The sequence below is a fragment of the Castor canadensis genome, chromosome 12 (assembly GCF_047511655.1).
Source record: "Castor canadensis chromosome 12, mCasCan1.hap1v2, whole genome shotgun sequence".
NCBI classification, from domain to species: domain Eukaryota; kingdom Metazoa; phylum Chordata; class Mammalia; order Rodentia; family Castoridae; genus Castor; species Castor canadensis.
Genome location: NC_133397.1, coordinates 75,502,531 through 75,521,156, shown reverse-complemented (window position 1 = coordinate 75,521,156; position 18,626 = coordinate 75,502,531). Strand labels below are relative to the sequence as shown.

The window sequence follows — 18,626 nt, the reverse complement described above, 5'->3', positions numbered from 1 at the left end:
AAAACTCCTGAAAGGTGTGTGTATGCCGATGGGGGCAGGTGGAGTTCTGGGAAGGCTTGCATTACAAACGCAGGTGCCCAAGGGGAGAGCCAGGATCACTGGGGTCTCTGGAGTTTTCCATAGGGAAATGTGTCACTATGGACATGCTTGGAGTCTGTGAGACCATGAAGGGCAAAGACAGAAGACCCTCACTTCCCACAGTCGCAGAGGGGAAGCCCCTTACAATCTAGTGCTAGAAGCCTGAGGGCAGCACACAGGAAAGACATGAGAACTGGTCCAGGTTCAGGCCCCAGCCAGGCCTGGGCTGGGTAGGGAAGCAAAAGAAGGGGAAAAGGGGAGAGGAGGGGAGGAGAAGAGACACCTTACCACCTGGAACTTCCATCTTGGCCCCCTTTCAAGGCATTTTCCTCAGTTAAGTGGGCCCAGCAGGGTGAGCCTCAAGTTCAAGACGAAAAGCAAGAGGGACTCATTACCTTGAGGGTAAAGTGGCAGTGAGGACAATTGCAAACTTGATAGGCATGCTCCCTTCCTGCAGACTCTATGCTCCTCACTCTCATAAGGACTTGTTTCACCTTCAAGGTAGTCAGCGTCCCCGACCCCCATCCTCATTTTCCAATTGGGATGGAAATGGAAGAGGTTAAGAAATGGGTCCAGACTGGTAGGTAACAGGCAGGACTCAAACCAGGGATGGTTTGATGCTCTTAACCACAGTCCAGTCTCTCACCTGTACAATGAGGAGGTGATTTCAGGAGAAGCCAAAAGCTCAGCTTTGCTAACCATTTTTATCCTGCTTCCCTGCTTCCTTCACCTCCTGGGCTGGTGTCTACCTCCTCCCAGCCCAGGACACTGTCTGCTCCAATCCAGGGACCAGTGGAGGGAAGGCCTCAGGCAGTGCTGCTAGGATAAAGAGGAGGGGGAAGGTGGGAGGAGGAGAAGGGCAGGGCAAGGGGCCTGGATGGGGAACACTGTGCTCACCCACACTGCCCATCCACATCCCCAAGGGACAACAGACAGACAGACACTGAATGCCAAGGGAGTTCACCGAGAGTTTACAAACCTCCTTTGTCACAGAGCGTGGCATGGAGCCATCAATCACGCCTTCATTTACCCATGTCACTCTCCCAAAGAAAACGGGCCCCAGAGTGACCAGTGGAGCTTCCTCTCTCACCCACTTGATGAGGATTTCCTCTAATTGGTCTATGTTAAACCACTCCCAGGAATGCAACGTGCAATTACAATGATGGCCAGGCTGGCAGTGAGGAGGAGCCTGGGAGTCCATGGAGGGCCTCCCTGGCTCGGGGCCCAGGGGCCTCTGGGAAACCTGGGGAATCACAGAGGGGCCTGCCTGAAAGGGGTCTGGGGGAGGGGTGTACCAGGAAGTAAGGAGATGAAGTGAACTAGATGATGCCAGAGTCCCCAGCCCCCAAGAGATCCAAGGGAGCCCTCTTGCTCACAGCCCTTCCTCAAACCACATGGCATCCTCTGGCTACAATAACCTTTGCTCAGCACTGACCCCTCATTAGAAATGCACAAAGCATCAGCTATCTGAGAAACCACACCTAACCCCTGTCCCCCTGCACAGATCTCCCCACACACATCAGGCTTTGTACAGGCCATTCCTTCTGTCTCCAATGTGGTTCCCTGCTTTGTCTGTCTGGTGGCCTCCTAGTTATCTTGCTGGTCCAAGCTCAAACAAGATGTTTGAAATGTCCCCTCAAATTCCCTTTGGCAGGACAATGGTCTTCCCTTGGCCCCATGATAGGCCACACTCTCCCCCACTACTTGCAGAAGAGTCTTTCTGAGCAGTCTGTGAGCTGCATGGGAACCACACCCATGTATTTGTCATCTCTATACCTCTGCCCTGCTTGCTCAATAAACCTCTCTTGAGTGAATGAATGAATGAATGAATAAATATCATTCACCTTACACAGCTTCAGATAATCCATAGGCCAAGTCACAATCCCAAAACCTGCAGAAGACTTCTTCTGTGCTGTCACCTGCTCAGGAGAGTCTCAAACTGCTACATCTATCAGGGCCACGTGGGAGTTTCAGCACCAGAGCACATAAGGCCAGCAAGGGCTTCAGATATAACTAGTCCTCATTTAAGCAATGGGCAAATTCAGGCTCAGCGACCCTTGGTGAGCTCCATTACCAGAGGTAGGGTTCCATCATGATTCTAAGGATGCTTAGAGCCCTGAAGTTGAGGTGACCCTCAGAACATGTCAAGAGGCTGATCTCTCTGGCCTCTTGGAAGTCCTAGGCACATGTGGGATGCCTCTAAGTTGCAGTCCCCGCCTCCCGTCCTCCCCAGAGGCCACTGCCCAGCACCTGGTACATACTTTGCGCTTCTTGGCACGTCCCTCGGCCTGCAGGGTTCTAGTGCAGCGCTGCACACACTCAGAGAAGCTGAGGTTGCTGTGGTCGGCGCTGTAGTCAAGGTCAGCCAGCCGTGCCAGGGACAGGATGTAGTTACAGGCGATCCTCAGGATGGCTAGTTTGGACAGCTTCTGCCCATATGAGTAGCATGGCACCTGGAGGAAGCAAGGAGAAGGTGTCAGGGGGGCTGTGGAGCGGCTCTGTGATGGGCATGTGCCCCATGCCCACCTAGACCTGGCAGAAATAGAGGAGGCAGCCTCTACCCTGATTGTATGACCTGTGCTAAGCACCTGCTGTTTACACACCCACATCTCAGCTCATGGGACGTTAACACTTGGGATGCATGTGCATCCCCTTTTTGCAGGGAAAGACACAGCTTCAGCTGATGCCTGAAAGTCAGCATGAATGAATGCACTGTGAATTTCCACCCTCACAAAGCAACTCCTCCTTTCTCTCTAAGGAGTCGGGAAGGGAGGGCAGAAAGTTTTGGTTCTGATGTTCCATTCATTTGCTCATTCAGTGACATTTATTTATTGGGCATTTGAGGACCCAACAACTAAAAACTTGACTTCTGCTTCAAAGAACTTAAACTCAAGAATGATGCTATCATGTCACTCTTGAGAACATCCCTACAGACACAGACAGCGCTCTGCTGGAAAGACACAAATATGATGCACTTTCTTCCTTATTCTTCCCTGTTTCTATATGCTCTCTAGACCTGGGGTGCTGCCAGGCAGGGCATGCAACAGGTGCATAATAAAGAGTGACAGCCCCAATCAGACTTGACATGTCTGCCAGTGATTCAACACCAATTAGTTACTCACTAATTGCAGAGATTTGTGCTGGGTGGGCAGAGGGGGAAGGGGGTAGAGGGAGCCTCTAATTTCTTCTCATTGTCTACCAACCACCAAGGTGAGTTGGTGAGTTGCAGGAGTGAAGAGCTATGAAGGCTGCAACACACTTGAATGGAGCACTGTTGTAATTCGGAAATATCTCCTCCAAATCCATCCAATCGGTGCTAACCAATGAACCTAAGGGTCCCATGATGCACTGTCTACCCAAGTGGCTGAAATGCTCCTGCCAGCAACCAAGGCTCCTATTTCCCCTCTCCATGGCTCTTCAGGATCTATACACAGCATCCATATCGCTGCCTCACCTGTATCCCAGAGAATGAGGCCTGTACAGTGCAGCCACACAAGTGTTTAGGGAGCACCCCAGTATGCCAGGCACTCTTCAAGGCTGGCGGTTCTCAGTTGGGATGATTGTGTTCTCAATGGATTGATGGCAAGCAGGCCCTGGTGACTCTCACCTGTAATCCTAGCTATTTGGAAGACTGAGATCGGGAGGATTGCAGTTTGAGGCCAGCCTGGGCAAACAGTTCATGAGACCTCATCTCCAAAATAACCAGAACAAAATAGACTGGAGGTGTGGTTCTAGTGGAAAAGTGCCCACTTTGCAAGTGTGAAGCCCTGAGTTCAAACTCTAGTTCCACCAAAGAAGGAGGAGGAGGACAAGGAGGAGGAGGAAGAAGAGAAGTAGAATGGACAGATGGCAATGTCTGGAGCCATTCTCAGTTGTCACCACAAGGGAGAAGCAGGGGCTAAGAGGTGTCTAGGGATGCTACTTCATATCCTACAATGTACAGGATCCCACGATAAACAGTTCCCTGGTCCTTTCCCAGAGCTGGTGGCTCACGCCTGTAATTCTAGCTACTCAGGAGGCAGAGATCAATAGGATCGTGGTTCAAAGCCAGCCCAGGCAAATAGTTCCTCAAGACCCTATCTTGAAAAAACTCTTCATAAAAAAGGGCTGTTGGAGTGGATCAAAGTGCAGGCCCTGAGTTCAAGCCCCAGTACCGCAAACAACAACAAAAAGAGTTCCCTGGCCCAAACTCTCAGTAGTGCCAAGGATGAAAACCTCTATTCCAGGCTCTTGGGATTAAGTAGGAACAACCTGTAATCTCAGCTACTTGGGAGGTAGAGATCAGGAGGATCTCAGTTCCAAGCCAGCTGGGTCAAAAAGTTAACAAGACCCCATCTCAACCAATAAGCTGGGTGCAGTGATTCACTCCTATGACCCTAGGTACACAGGAGGATGTAGGTAGGAGGACGGTGGTCCAGGCTGGCGCAAAAAAGGATGTAGGCATGGCTCAAGTGATGAAGTGCCTACCTCACAAACTGAAAGCCCTAAGCTCAAACCCCAGTACTGTCCAAAAAAAAAACATTAGTGAGACAGTCATCTCAGACTGAGGACCCTAAATGCATCATCTACTTTAACCCTCACTTTGTCCAGGAACTTCCCTGAACTCTCTACACCCTACACCAAGGGGGTGGCCTGCCCTTAATGGTACTCTATGTGTCCTTAAGTCCCCATTCCTGTTGAAGTGGCTCAAGGTGTGGTGATGCTCTCATACCCCATGCCTCCAAAACCTGACCCAGGTCTGCCCATAGCAGGCCTCGGAAAGGCTGGTTGAATGAGGCAGTGAGTGAGCGAATCTGTTATCTCCCTCCTCATTCACCAGAGGCCTCCATGATGTTTTGAAACAGAGTCAAAAATCTTTCATCTGAGAATGAAGAGCCGAAATGCACATACCTTTCTGTCACCTAGGTTCAACACCTGGCTCTGTTCTGCTTAGCTATAAGACCCTAGGCAAGCGGCATCATCTTTCTGAGCCTCAGTTTCTTTGTCACATTGCCAACAGGACTGACATCACAGGGCAGGAAGGATTCACTAAGATGACACAGGCATTGCACAGAGCAAGGCCTGGGAGAGGTCAGCAAAATGATTACATTGGCTGTTGCAGACGGTCCCCCAAAAGGGACTCTAGACAGGGTGAGAAGCAGGAGGTGTGGGGCCTGGGCAGGGATGTGGGGGGACTTCGACTAGGAAACCCAGCAAGGGAGAGGGAGGCAGTGGAGACAAAGCCAACTCCCTGCAGCCCCCCCGCCCCCACTCCACCCTGGCCGCAGCTCCAAACCCATCCAAGAAAAGCTGGCAGAACAATGCGCTTTGCTTGTTCCCAGGCAGAGTCCAGAAAATCCTGCTTTATCAGCTTGAACAAATAAACAAGATCTGGCAGTCCTGGGGCAGGGAAGGGGCTCTGGGGCCAGCCCGGCACCTTTGCCTGCCTGCTCCTCACCCCAGGAGTGGTGCCTGGCTGTGGGGGAGGGGAGGTCTAGTGACCAAACACACTCAGTTCTGTGACACAGCACTGTTGTCACCCAGAAGCCACTGAGAGTTTCTCTTAAATAGCCATCTCTGTGCACCTGGGCCCCAGAACAGCTGGGCTTCCAGAAGGGAGAGGGATCTGGGGGGAGGGGGAGGTGGAATAAAGGGGAAGGTTTGCTCCACATGCCTGAACTCAGGGTCATTGCTAGACTACAGAGGAACAGGTGGGGCCAAGGCTGACCCATGGGCCCTAGACCAGCTTCTGGGCCAGTTGTGTCATTTTTTGTTCCACTGCTTCTGTCAACCTCCATGTGTAACCAAAAGAGAAGCTCCAATGGAGCTCCCGTGTATCGGGCACTGTGGCAGCTGTTCACAGGTAGCTCTCCCATCTGAAACCTGCCCCCAAATAAAGACGAATGTCCCATCTGCCCATGAGGAAACAGACAGGTGGCATATTGAGCCCCATATCACTTAGCTCATCTGACTGTCACCCAAGGAAGGCACATGCCACAGGCCATTCATTCCCAGTACCAGAGGTGACCATAAATGGAACCACAAGGACCCTATTCAAGTGGCTCCCTCCACCTTTCCCCATTCCCAGAGCTGGTTTCTCAGCTCACTTGGCCTCTTCCAGATCCTCCTGGTTCCCACACCCCAAGATGCAGCCCCTGGCCTCCAACTGCCCAGCTTGGAGGCATGTGGCCTGGCTGCCACTACAAAGAGAGAGTCTAGTGACTGGTTCAGGTTCTAGGAAGTCCAGGCACTTAGCAGTGTGATTTTGGGCAAATGCATTCACTTCTCTGAGCCTGTTTTCTCCTCCACAGGGTGGGATAGCAATGCCTGCACACATCACTAAGCTGCAAAGACCACATCTAGCAGCCACGCCCAAGTCTGCAGCACAGATGCTCCATGACTGTGTGGACAGGCCACCTTTTATGAATGCCAGGAGTTTCAAATACACCATCCATATTCATCTTTTAAGCAGCCCAACAGGTAGAAATGACCACTTTCACTTTATAGAGAAGCACTTGACCCATGGCATATAGGAACTCCCTAGTCTCCCAGCTAGTAGAAGAGCTGGGTTTTGAACTCAGGACTCAGCAGGATTCTTTTCAATTAGCCAGCAGGAACTACTGGGGGACTTGGATGAGTGTTTATAGCTGAAGGTGGGAAGGTGAGGATGGAGAGCTCTGATCCCAGGAGGCTCCAGCGTTGCTTACTTCTTTGAGTACCCACAACAAAGCCTAGGGCCCACCTGCCCACTCCACTGCCTACTGAGGACCCACAGCCACCATCAGAGGATGCAGGCCAAAGGAGCCAGCAGGACCACCAGCTTCCACTCCCAACCCACAGATGGCCCGGATTCTGAGAAAGTAAAGAGCTCTGCCTCATGCTAGCTATCCCACAAGGATTTCTAAACCTCAGAGGAGCCAATTTGGGCATTTTCAAAATGTCCCATGTCCCCCCAAACATTCCACCCCACTCCAGCAAACCAGGAAGAACACTGGCCTGGCCATCTGTGGTCCCTAGGCAGGACCATAATTTTACAGAACCCCAGTTTCTTCACCAACAAAATGGGCATCAGAATAGCTGCTGTTTAGAATGGGACTGCAGTGGGAAAGTACAACGCAGAAACAAAGTCCAGAGCCTACCAGGGCACACAGGAAAGGCCTCAAGAAGCCCTCCACCCTCTTGCTTCAATGCCACCCCCTGCTGGCCCTTCAGAGCCAGCTCTCCCTCCTGGAAGCCCATCAACACTCCTGGGCCCACAGAGCTCCAGAAGCACAGTCACTGCACACAGCTGAGTACTGGGTTCCTTCTGTTGGAAGCTATTCTCTAATCATCTCTGGGGCAAAATCACCTTACCCAGAGCTATTCAAGGTTCATGTCAACATGTATTTAAATAGGTCTTTTAAAATCCTGGCCATCTACAAAGCCATGAGGTTACAAGCCCCAGCCAATAACCTGGGTCTTAGCAGTTAAGAGCTATGGCCCCAGAGCCAGACAGGCCTGGGGACCGATCAAGGTCACGGAGTGACCTTGAAGAATTTTTGTGCCTTTTCTATAAGTATCTTTGTCTGCAAAATGGGAAGGCAGCCATTCAGACTTACACAACAGGCCCAGCAAACAGGGCTCCACAAGCAGCTACCCTCGACTATGGACATGGGGACAGGGAGAGTCCTCTGTCATCCTCACCTACATAGATGGAGCCCCAGTGCAAGCAGACCTGAGTGGATATGCACAGGCTGCTATGGGTCATCTGTGGCCCTTTTTGCCCCATGGTATTAGAGGCAAGGGAGGTCACCATCCACATGCCTCCTCTGGGAGACTACAGGAGCAGCCTGGGCCCCACTTGCTTGGAGGCAACTGCTGAGGGCTCCTCACCGCCTGCCATTGCTGCCCTTCCCCCATCAATGCTGAGGGGCTCTGAGCGGGAGAGAGAGGAAGTTAATCTGCAGGCCAAATGCCCCAAGGTCCCACCAAGAGGCTGAGGCCCATGGCTTGGACCCCTCCTTCCCCCCATCCAGTAAGGTTGGCCTTTCCCTTGGACCCCTCCCACCTGGCAGGGAGCAGCCTGCACATAGCCAGGCCCAGCTGTGCACACATGGCCTTCACATGAGGCATCAGGGAGGCTCGGGTGCAGCTGGGCTGGTGGCATGTGCTTTGGCCTGACCATCTGCCCTACACACTCCCTAGACTGGAGGGTCTCTCCTTCACCTGCACCTCAGCCCTACAGTTGCCCTCCCTGCTTCTTCCCAGTTGGGAAGACAGTGGATTGGAACCACACAGTGGCCTGTCTGGTCCTGTGCTCAGGTGGACAGCTCCAGGACCTAGACAGGCTGAGGAGCAAAGCTACTAAGCACTGAATACTGGAGGGACTCACTAATTCTGATTGAATCCCAGCTCATGGTGACCATGGCACACACTGCTGCAGGCTGCAACTGAGCGGTGTCATGGAGGTGCCACCACACTGGAATCCAGAAAATGGTATGTGCTACTCGGTGTGTAGCACAAAAAACCAGACTGCAAGACATTGGCCAACTCACATCAGCTTTCTGGACCCTGGTGTCACCATGTGTGAGACGGGGAGAGGGTGAGGGGGATGATAACAATGCCTGTTCCACTAAATGAACTAGTACACAACCATGCTGTTGTGCACAGGGCTTGTCACAAGTGTCTGATAAACAGCAGTTTCCAGGATTGTAATTGAAATGATTAATGAATTCTTGCTGCTTATCTGTCAGGAGCCCTGCCCTGTCCTGGGACCTTGAAGATGCTTAAGAAATGTTCATTCCTCTTACGTCCCCTTCCTTCCTTCATTTGTTCTTTGCAGAAAGATACGTAGGAGGCACACATTAGTGCCATTTTACAGCTTCAGTAATTGAGGCCCAAAGAAGAAAAGGCACTTGCCTCTGACACACAGAAAACATGCATAAGGTCAAGTGTGGTGGCTCATACCCATGGTCCCAGCTACTTGCGAGGCAGTGGTATGAGGCCATAGGGACAAAGTCAGCACAAGACCCTATCTGCAAAAACAAACCAAAATCAAAAGGGAGCTGTCAGAGTGGCTCAAGGTAAGAGCGCCTGCCTAGCAATCGTGAGGCCCTGAGTTTAAACTTCAGTGCCACAAAAAAAAAAAAAAAAGAAAGAAAGAAAGAAAAAGAAAAAGAAGAATTACATTAAATCAAAAGGACTGAGGGGTATGGTTCAAGTGTTAGAGCAACAGGCCCTGAGTTCAGTCCTCAGTATTGCAAAAGACAAAAAACAAAAACAAAAAAGGAAGAAAAGAGGGAGGGGGAATGGGAGGCAGGAAGGATGCAGTGGAGGCAAGGCTCAAAGCCCAGCCTCTGGACTCCCAGGCCAGTGCTCTTTGCACCGTACCAGGAAGTTGCTCAGGAAAATGAATTCCCTGACTGGAACCACAATCCCAGAGCCAACCTCAGTGGCACATCTGCCCAGGCTCCATCTGGAACAGAGCCTCTGCCTTTTCTCCCTTCTGGAGGGCCTGAGTCTATATCCAGAGCTTCTGCCCATCTGGATGGGGCAGGGCAGTGGGTACATTTCACAGGTGGGAGTCTGAGGCCCAGATGAGGGAAGAGCCACTCTGGGACACAGGACTTTGACTACCATGTGGGGGCTGTAGGAGGGTATGGAGAGGGGGGAACGGTAGGTATGGTCTTTGACCTTGGCCCCAAGCGCTGTGACTAGAAGTGCCCTGGCTGTATTTCTGTCCTTCTCAGACAATAGGCAGATGTCCACTTCAGTCTAGCAGCTTTTCTAGGGAAGGGACAGAAGGTTGTAACAAGGAGGAAAGGAGCAGGTGTATCTGAGATTGTGCTTGTGTGTGCTTTTGAGCACATTTAATGAACATGCATAACTCTGTGTGTGTGTGCCTGTGCATACGCATATGCATGTACAAGTGTGCATGCAACACTCTCTCCTTGAGAGGGCTTGGACTTGCCTCCTGCTTAGACACACTGGACTTGTCCCTTTTATATAGAACATCCCCACGGAAGGGTGGAAGTGAAAGGAGACCAGGATTACCAATCCCATCTCAGCGAGTCTGCCAAGGGCACCACCCAGGCTCCAAGTGTTAACAAACAGGGAGGGCTGGGTGGGGAGGGAGCCCAAGATGCAGATTCACATGGCACCATGGGAAGCATCTGGCCAGGCAGGCATTCCAGAAATCATCTTCCCCAATCCACTAGGTAATCTTGGATGTGTCTTCTTTCTCCAGGCCTCGGTTTTCTATTCCATTAAATGGGTTAATCCAATCCTAACAGGGACATTGTTGAGATCAAATATGATGGAATTTATTGTAGAAAAATACAAAAAGCCATGGGACAAATGAGATATAGTAGAACACTCAGAGGACATGAATATTCTCTCTTGCAGAACTGAAAAAGGCAGCTGGAGGCACAGAAAGTGCTCTGAGCTGGCAGTCTAAGGACCCAGGTGCCAACCTGGCCCTGTTTCTCACCAGCTGTGAAGCTCTGGGCATGTAGCCTCCCCAATCCAGGAGGGGCTTTCCAAGTTGCAAGGTGAGCATTCTTCCATTCATCCACCCCTACCCAGGTGTGCAGGCACGAGCTTCTAGCTCAGGGTGGGATTGACAGTTCCACTGAGCCCACTGCCTGGAGCCCCAGCTAGTATCCCTGTAAGCAGTGGTCCAGCTTAGTCTGTGATAGCCACCTGACCCTCACTCTACCTCACCTCATTGACCAAACATCTTTCTCAAACTCAAGCAAAACCCTTAGGCTCAAAAGCCATAGAGCCCCTTTTCCCCAGGGGTTCAATTTCCTACCCATGGATGGAGGAAGGCACCATTGCTCCACCCTACCTACAATAGAAAGAGGAGAGTGTGATCCCAAAAGATCATGTTTTCAAAAATGTTTTGTGGTTGGCTAAGGCCCAGTTTTGTGGTTGAGTAACTTTCCTGAAGTCAAATAGATAGTTAGCTGCAAAGCAAGCAAAAAAAAAAAATCTCACCCATCAAACCAGTCACATCTACCCTCCACTTTTCCCATGACCTGGGGTGGTGGGGAAGGTACTTACCATCCTCTTCTAGATCTCCTTTCTCTCTTAGAAAAAGAGAAGCCTAGAGTCCCAGGGAAGTGCCAAGCTTGCCTGAAGTGGAAATGTAAACTATCCTCCTTCCCTGTAGGTAATTCTGCTAAGTATTCTTTCACCTCCTCAGCAGGGCACTACCTGGTGAGGGCAAGCTTCTGCCAGCCCCAAATTGAGAAGACCGTATTCACCTACAAGTAGGTTGGTAAGATTCTCCCCCAAGGAGCCGGGTCTCAGTTGAGGTGCCTGCTTCCCAGGAGAGGAAAGGTTGTGGTGGACGGGATCTCCTGGGAAAGTTCCTACCGGACAGCTTCTGAAACCGCCCTGAGGAGGGCTTGTAGCCTTAAGGACGCCAGGCGAGGGGCACAGAGCCTAGAAGCAAGTTAGCTAGGAGCTGGGGCTGAAGAAGGGCTGAAAACTACCCGTGGACCCCTTACACTTGGAGAACCCAGGACAGCGCCTCAGCAGAGTTCTGCGTCTCAGCCACGAACAGAGCGCCAAGCCCCTGACCACGCCAAATGACTACAGCCGTGCTCTGCTCCCCTCCCCTGACCCGGACAGATTCCCACATTCTCCCTCTCTGTTCTTCACCGCGCCCAAGGGATTCCGGGAGACAAATACCTGCTGCCGTAAAAATGAACTATGAGGGCTGAAGTCAGGCGCGCAGACAGGGTTAGAGGAGCCGGGCGTGCCCAAGCCAGAGATCTCCAGCCCACTTTGCAAACTAAGATTCGTACCAGTGCTGATTGCCCAAACCTGTCTGGGTTCTGGGGTGTGACTGGGAGGGGACATCGTGCCCCTTAAACACACTCCTACCCTGCGTACAGTTCCCTAGCCATTCACCCACACACTCCTGCAATTTGGGGGTGTGCGGCGGAAAGTGGGTACCTGTCCTACCCTGCGTACAGTTCCCTAGCCATTCACCCACACACTCCTGCAATTTGAGGGTGTGCGGCGGAAAGTGGGTACCTGCTTCCTGAGTGCCTCAAAGGCTGCGCTGATGGTGTGCACCCGCGTCCGCTCCCTGGCGTTCGCCAGGAGCCTCCGGGTCTGCTGCAGGGCTTTGATCTCGGAGGAGGCGGCGGTCGCTTCTCCTGGACGTTTCCTAGGCGACGCAGAAGAATCCGGGTGGTTATTGTAAATTACGTGTGAAATTGACGAGTAGGAACTTTCCCCCTGGCGCGTGGGAGGCGCAGGGTGCACTGAGGACTCCGGGGGTGCTAAGGGTGCGGAAGGCGCGGACAGCGCTGGGCGCGCCGGGGGTGCGCACAGCAAGATGCGGGGACGCACGCCGGGTTCACGAAAAGGCTGTGCTTCGGAACCTCCGGATGCCAGGCCCTGGGGCGCTGGAGGCGGCGGCGACGTGGGGAGTCCAGGTCCCATTGCACACAGGGCGAAACCGCGTTTCCGTGCGTCTGGGACCTCGGGCGCTCGGGTGCCTCTGCGCTCCCCGGTTGTATCCGCGCCCCCACCTGAAGGAACGGCTGGCGCCACCGGGGCTGGCACTGGCGCCGGGATCGGGACAGGCTGCAGCCTTTGGGTCCTGTCCCGGAGCCCGTTGGTGGCGGCGGCGCCGGGATCGGGCGCTTCCAAGTCCAATCGGAAAGTTTTATAGCCGTTCGCGCGCCGCGCCGGCTCCTTGCCTTTCCGCTTGAGCTTTTTGAGGCCGTTCAGTTCTTTCACACACACGGTCTTCCACGGCCCGTCCTCGAGGACCGGGATGTGCTTCATGGCGCGGGCACCGAGCGAGGCAGGGGCGTGAGGCTGCCCGGGACGCGCGCCCGCTGCGCTCGCTCTGCACGCCGCGCGCGGGTTCTGCCCCGGCCGCCGCCGCGCTCAGCGCCGCGGAGTCGCGGCCTCCCCCTCCCTCTCTCTCCCTCCCTCCCTCCCTCTCCCTTCCCCCCCTCTCCCTTCCCCCCCCGTGTCTCTCTCTCTCGCTCTCTCTCTCTCTCTCTCTCTCTCCCTCTCTCTCTGTCTCCTCCCTCTCTCTCTGTCTCCTCTCTCTCTCTCTCTCTCTCTCTCTCTCTCTCTCTCTCTCTCTCTCTCTCTCTCTCCTCTCTCTCTCTCTCCCTCTCTCTCTCTCTCTCTCTTTCTCTCTCTCTCTCTCTTTCTCCCCCTCGCCCGGGGCAGCTGCGCCGCCGGCTCCGCGAAGCCGCCGGGCTTTCCGTTCCCGGAGCGCTCAGAGTGTCATCTGAAGTCGCTGCCGCTTTGCCAGCATTTCTGTAGAACGCCCGCTGCGCTCCATCTGTGTTTGTTTAGCCTCAGTTTACACAGAAGCCCAGTTCGCGAGATCAGTCAGCGCCGCCGCCCGGAGAGGAGGCTGCTCCCACCGCCGCCGCCGCCTCCCCAACCCCGGCCGCCCGAGCCGCGAGCGTCTTTAAAGAAACAGGAAGCATTTTTCAAAACAGCTGGGCTGCCGGCCGCCTCCTTTGTCCGCGTGCTCTCTGCCTCCCCCCTACCCCCAGCACTGCTTGCAGAACCTGCCTTCCCCGGCTCTCCCTCCCCGCCCCCTACTCAAGTTGGGAGCGTGTCTTTTTTCCGGAGAGTCTGCTCCCTGCACAATTGCCCCGAGCACGTGGCTGATGCTTCCCCAAGTCACAGCGGAGACTTCACTACCCTGACTTGCTGGCCTCTCGGTGAGGCAGCACCTACTTTCCCCAGCCAGCACCTTCCCGTTTACCTCCCATCCAAACACGCCAACGATGGAGAAATCAGGCGCTCCGACTTCTTGGGGGGGTGGGGGGCAAGCTCAGTGGCAAGAGAAAGAATCCATAGGTTGCCATCTACCTCATCTCCCGCCGCAAGGCAACCCCCAATGCCCTCCAACTTGCTGGATCGGAGGAACGCAGGAGCATTGGGAAACTGAGGCCCCAAAACTGATTGCTTTGGCAAAATGACACAGGGGTCAGGCAGAGGAGGGTGGAAGCTTCGTATTCTGTAGACCTAGCAGCTGTGAGAATCTAAGCATCTCACCCCAGATGCTCTGCTAAACCCAGATTTACTCATCTATGAAATGAGAAATTCGGAGAACATCCACTCCTGTCACAGCATTGACAGCTGTGCTGATTGTTATTAATAACTAAGGCAGAATAGCCCCTTGAAGCAGACTTCTGGATTCAAACCCCCATTCTACCACTTACAGGTGACCTTGGGACAGTCACTTAACCTCTCTGTGCCTCCCTCTCCTTATCAGTAAGACAAGGGTTATAATCGTGTCTTCCTATTCAGGTGGTCTTGAAGATGGAGCATCTGTGTGCAAAGTACTCAGAGCAGAGCCTGGCACCAAGTGCCCCATGTCACTCTCAGTCCCCTGCCATTCCACTGGAGCTTCTGGAAAGAAAAGGTCAAACGAAGAGGCTGTCATATATCCTTGACAGAAGCCCTCCTTCCCAATACCGTCCTCCTGACCAGCACAGGGTTTCTCTTCTTGCTGATCCTTTGTGGCACTTCCTCCTAGAGGCAGGTGGGCATAAAAAGTAGAAAAGATAGGTTTGAGAAAAGACGGATCTTTGGCCTTAAGCTGTAATGAAAGTACAAGAGTCTGCACACAGACTGGAATGCCCTCTCTCCTAGAGCAGAGACTACCCTGGAGGTGAGGTGGGAGGGGGCAGGTGGCAGGGTGACCTATTGTGAGTTACCAGGCTCATATTCATGACCATGTGCAAGGCATTTAATCCCACAGGGGCTATTTTCTGTCTTTGAGGATATTCCTGTCCAGCTAACTTTTCAGGGCAGTTGGGAAAATAAAGAGACCCTGAACGTAGCAGGATTTTGACAGAAGGCTTCAAACACACACACACACACACACACACACACACACACACACACACACACACACACACACACACTAGCATGTGGTTTTCTGACTGTGGTAAATTCAGAAGTTCATTCTTTCCATCAAGATGGGTGCCAGCACCACAGGCATATGCTCCCTGAGGCATCTCCTTCCCTGGACACCTGCATCTTCCTGCACCTCATCTATGTCCTGAAAACCAAAGGTGTGCTCCAGGGAGGAGCCCTCATTTTCCTGCTGTCTCTCCACCCCCCAGCCTGGGACCCCAGAACACTGGCCTTTGCCCCCAGGCCTCCCACATCTCCCCTCTTTAGAGCCCACTCTTCCTTACCCTTCGATGGTCAACTGCATTGCTCCCTCCTGTAGGCCTTTGCTTGCTCTCGCTGGCCTCTGTACATGCTTGCTCACAAGTATTGATGCATCTTGCCCTCCAGTGCAGATCTTTTGGTGGGACTGGGGTTTGAATTCAGAGCTTTCTGCTTACAAAGCAGGCGCTCTTCCACTTAAGCCACACCTCCAGTCCATTTTGCTCTGGTTATTTTGGAGATGGGGTCTTGTAAAGTAGTTGCCGGGCTGACCTCAAACTGAGAGCCTTCTGATCTCAGCCTCCTAAGTAGCTAGGATTACAGGCATGAGCCACCAGTGCCCAGCCAGACCTGACAGCCTGAAGCTCTGGCAAAAATGCAAGGGCTCACACGCATACTGGAGTGCTCTTATTCCTCCAGCAGAGAGTAACCTGGAAGTGGGAGAAGGCAAATGGCAGGGTGACTTGTTGTGCGCTCCTGAAATACTACCCCTTCCCTTCCTCCCAGTCTCCTCAAGTTGATGCCTAAGCAATCTTTGCTGAAAGACAACCAGCCCTCTTGTCCTTTACATTGCTCTCTCTGGAGACCCAAGTTCCAAGCAAAAGTCAAGATCCCAGCTCACCCAGTCCTTGTTCATTTAATCAGTCAGTGACAATGATGGGTGGAAAGCCAATGTACCTCTTTCCAGAGCTGCTATGGCACTCTCCGAACCTCAGCTTCCTCCCCTGAAGGATGGAGAAATAACAGCATTCTCACAGGGCTGGTGTGAAGCTTAGATGAGGCCACACAGCAGCATTTAGAGCAATCTCTAAAGTCAAGTGAATGGTGGCCAGAAGCACCGGCTTAGGGCAGCTGTCTGGCCCCCCTTGCATCCCAGGACCTGCCTCCGGACATGGGGTGCCCATGGCTATTTTGGGTGTGTGAGAGTCTTCCACAGGACTGAATATCATTCCTGAAGAGGCTCCAGACTGTGTTCAGGAAAAGCACATTTTGGTTGACTGTGGAGCTGATCCTGAGTCCTTTCCCAACTCCTCCCAGATAGAGAAGAAAGCCATCATTCCATGGAGTGGGAGAAAAGGAAGGGAGTGGATAGGAATAGTCAGCTGTGCTGAGTGGATCCCTCCCCATCACCCTGCTACCTCTCCCACTGGTCAATGCAGGGCTCTCGAGTCAGCAACCGGCCAACCTAGGAGTGATCTTTACATTTCCACTTACCAGCTGTGTGGCCTGGAGCAGACCCTTCACCTCTCTGAGCCTCTGATCATTCCCTGAGCATTATCCCATTAGTCTTGGGGTGGTATGGTGTGTGAGGGAACAGAAGACAGCTGTAAATAGCCCAACTGACAAGAAGGATCCTTGTTACTTCTGCTCTTAGCCTGCCAGGCTGCATACCTTCAAGATCCAGGCTAGCTGTCCACACCCCTGTCTCCAGGGCACTGACTTCTGCCTTCTAAACCTTCTTGAGAAGTGGGACAGAGACCTGCTGGGCAGTGCCCCCTGGTGGTATGAAGCTGCTGGGATTGCACACCACATTGATGTCTCCCCACGAGGAACTTCTTGCTGGTTTTGGACCCAGGAGCTACCCTATAATATTAGTAATATAGATTTCACACTGATAGAGTTGCCAAGATAAAACTCTCAAAACTCCATGTGGCCTACACCTTGCTTTGAATGAGAAAATGCAGATACCCCAACAAAATTGTGCCTTTCATTAAAGCCATTCCCCAGTTAGCTAACTTTTTGAGGTTACTCTGAAAGAGCATAATGGAGCCACTGGTAAGTTCCATATCCCCTGGATGGCTGGTCCAGGAAACAGGAGTGAGGCAAGGAAAGGAAGGGAAAGCAGAAGGTCAGGCCTCTGGAGATGATAATAATTACTGCTAGAGTGAGATGTAGATTAGCAGTAGAGTGCTTGCCTAGCATGCCCAAGGCCCTGGGTTCAATCCCCAACCTGTAAAAAAAATTCTAAGACTATTCAATGGTTTTGTTTTGTTTTTTTTTTTTTTGGCAATAAACTTCAGGGCTTTATTCTCCAGTATGGAGGGCTTCACCTTTGCCCACCCACCCCCCAAACTTTAAAATTTTTATGACTCTGAGATCCTCCCACAGTCAATGGTCTTTACAACTTTAGTATTACTTGAGCTGGGCAGGGTGGTACATGCCTGCCATCCCAGCACTCAGGAAGCTGGGGCAGGAGGATCTTAAGTTTCAGGCTAGCCTGAGCTACGTAGAAAGTTCCAGGCCAGCCTGGCTAGATAGTGAGACCCTGTCTCAAAAAAACAAAAACAAACAAACAAAAGGCTACCATGCAGGGAACCACTTCAAATGCTACTTCATTCATCCTTATAACAACTCAGGGAGGCAACCCCATTTTACACACGAGAAAACTAGGGCTTCTAGAGGAAGAAATTTGCCAACACAAAGGAAATAATAGAAGTGGAATTTGAACCCAGGCCAACTGACCCAAAAAATCCAAGCTTTGAACCTTTGTACTTCACTACCTCTTGAGAGCCCAGCAGTTAGCACCTGAAGGTGAGTGTCTGGGCTACCTACGGTGTTGGCCTCATAGGCAGCTAGCTCTCTGTGCTTGTGCTCCTAGCCTGGGTGGAAGCTGGAGCCACTGGCCTCCCTTGGTCCGGCCCCATATCCTCCTGGCTCCTTCCAGGTCAGAGTCAGATGGCAGGAGCACCATCCAGGTCAGTTGGGAGTTCCAGCCATATGCAGCCTGGACATTGGTATTCAGGCACTGGTGCCCTCCCTGTGATTGCTGGATGGAACCTGCTCTGAAGTACTGTGGTATAGAGAGGTGTCTTATGATTGCAGTCAACTTGACTGGATGAGATGGAACCTTGGATACTTCATGAAGCTCTATAATCCTGACTCTGGAGTCTCTATTTCTGGCTATTCAGGTTGTTCCAAAGTGAGTGTGCACCCCTTAGTGAGAGGGAGGGAGAGTGGCAATTAGAGGTCCAGGAGAGGCCTCCAGGTGAGAACAGAGTGCAATAGGAAGGTGTTCCCTGGAGTTTCTTTCATAGCAGCCCTGCATAGGACCAGCCTGGGTGGAAAGAAGAAAGGAGAATTCAGTCAACCTGGTGGCCCCGAAAGCTCCTCCCTGCCTCCCAACCGCATACTCAGCACTGCTACTATTAACCAGCAGGACCCTGGATCCAGTGATGAGACATCTGGGCAGGAAGCTCTTTTGGACTCACTATCTACCCTTGCTTCTACCTTCCTCCATCCAAGTGGCTGTGCCAATTACAGCAAATTGAGGGAGTCTTTGGGGCTGAGACAGAGGTTGAATAAGAGCTCTGCAGGAAGGGCTGGGTGCATGCTCAAGTTGTAGAGCACTTACCTAGCAAGAACAAGGCCCTGAGTTCAATCCCCGGTGCATAAAGAGGGGCAGGGTGGGGTGGGGG

General features: G+C 52.5%; 1 protein-coding gene and 1 long non-coding RNA gene across 4 annotated transcripts in view; both read right to left on the bottom strand.

The window, feature by feature from the left end:
* The window catches only part of Atoh8 (atonal bHLH transcription factor 8), a 32,750-nt gene extending 19,788 nt beyond the window's left edge, over nt 1-12,962 (bottom strand). For 2 of the 3 annotated variants that reach the window (XR_012439778.1, XR_012439777.1), the window contains exons 1-2: nt 12,082-12,962; nt 2,340-2,531 (exon numbers count right to left, since the gene is read on the bottom strand). Coding sequence is in view for 1 of the 3 variants with exons in the window: in XM_074050128.1 (XP_073906229.1) it covers nt 2,340-2,531; nt 12,082-12,843 (954 nt within the window). In the remaining 2 variants the exon portion in view is untranslated. The remainder of the gene's footprint in view (nt 1-2,339; nt 2,532-12,081) is intronic. The other variant, XM_074050128.1, reaches the window with a different exon arrangement.
* A 73-nt stretch (nt 12,963-13,035) lies between these two features.
* Nucleotides 13,036-18,626, bottom strand: LOC109679722 (uncharacterized). The gene is made up of 4 exons (XR_002211790.2): nt 16,426-18,626; nt 15,889-15,935; nt 15,237-15,641; nt 13,036-14,565 (listed from the first exon to the last, which is right to left on the bottom strand). It is a non-coding gene; the product is annotated as an uncharacterized lncRNA (long non-coding RNA).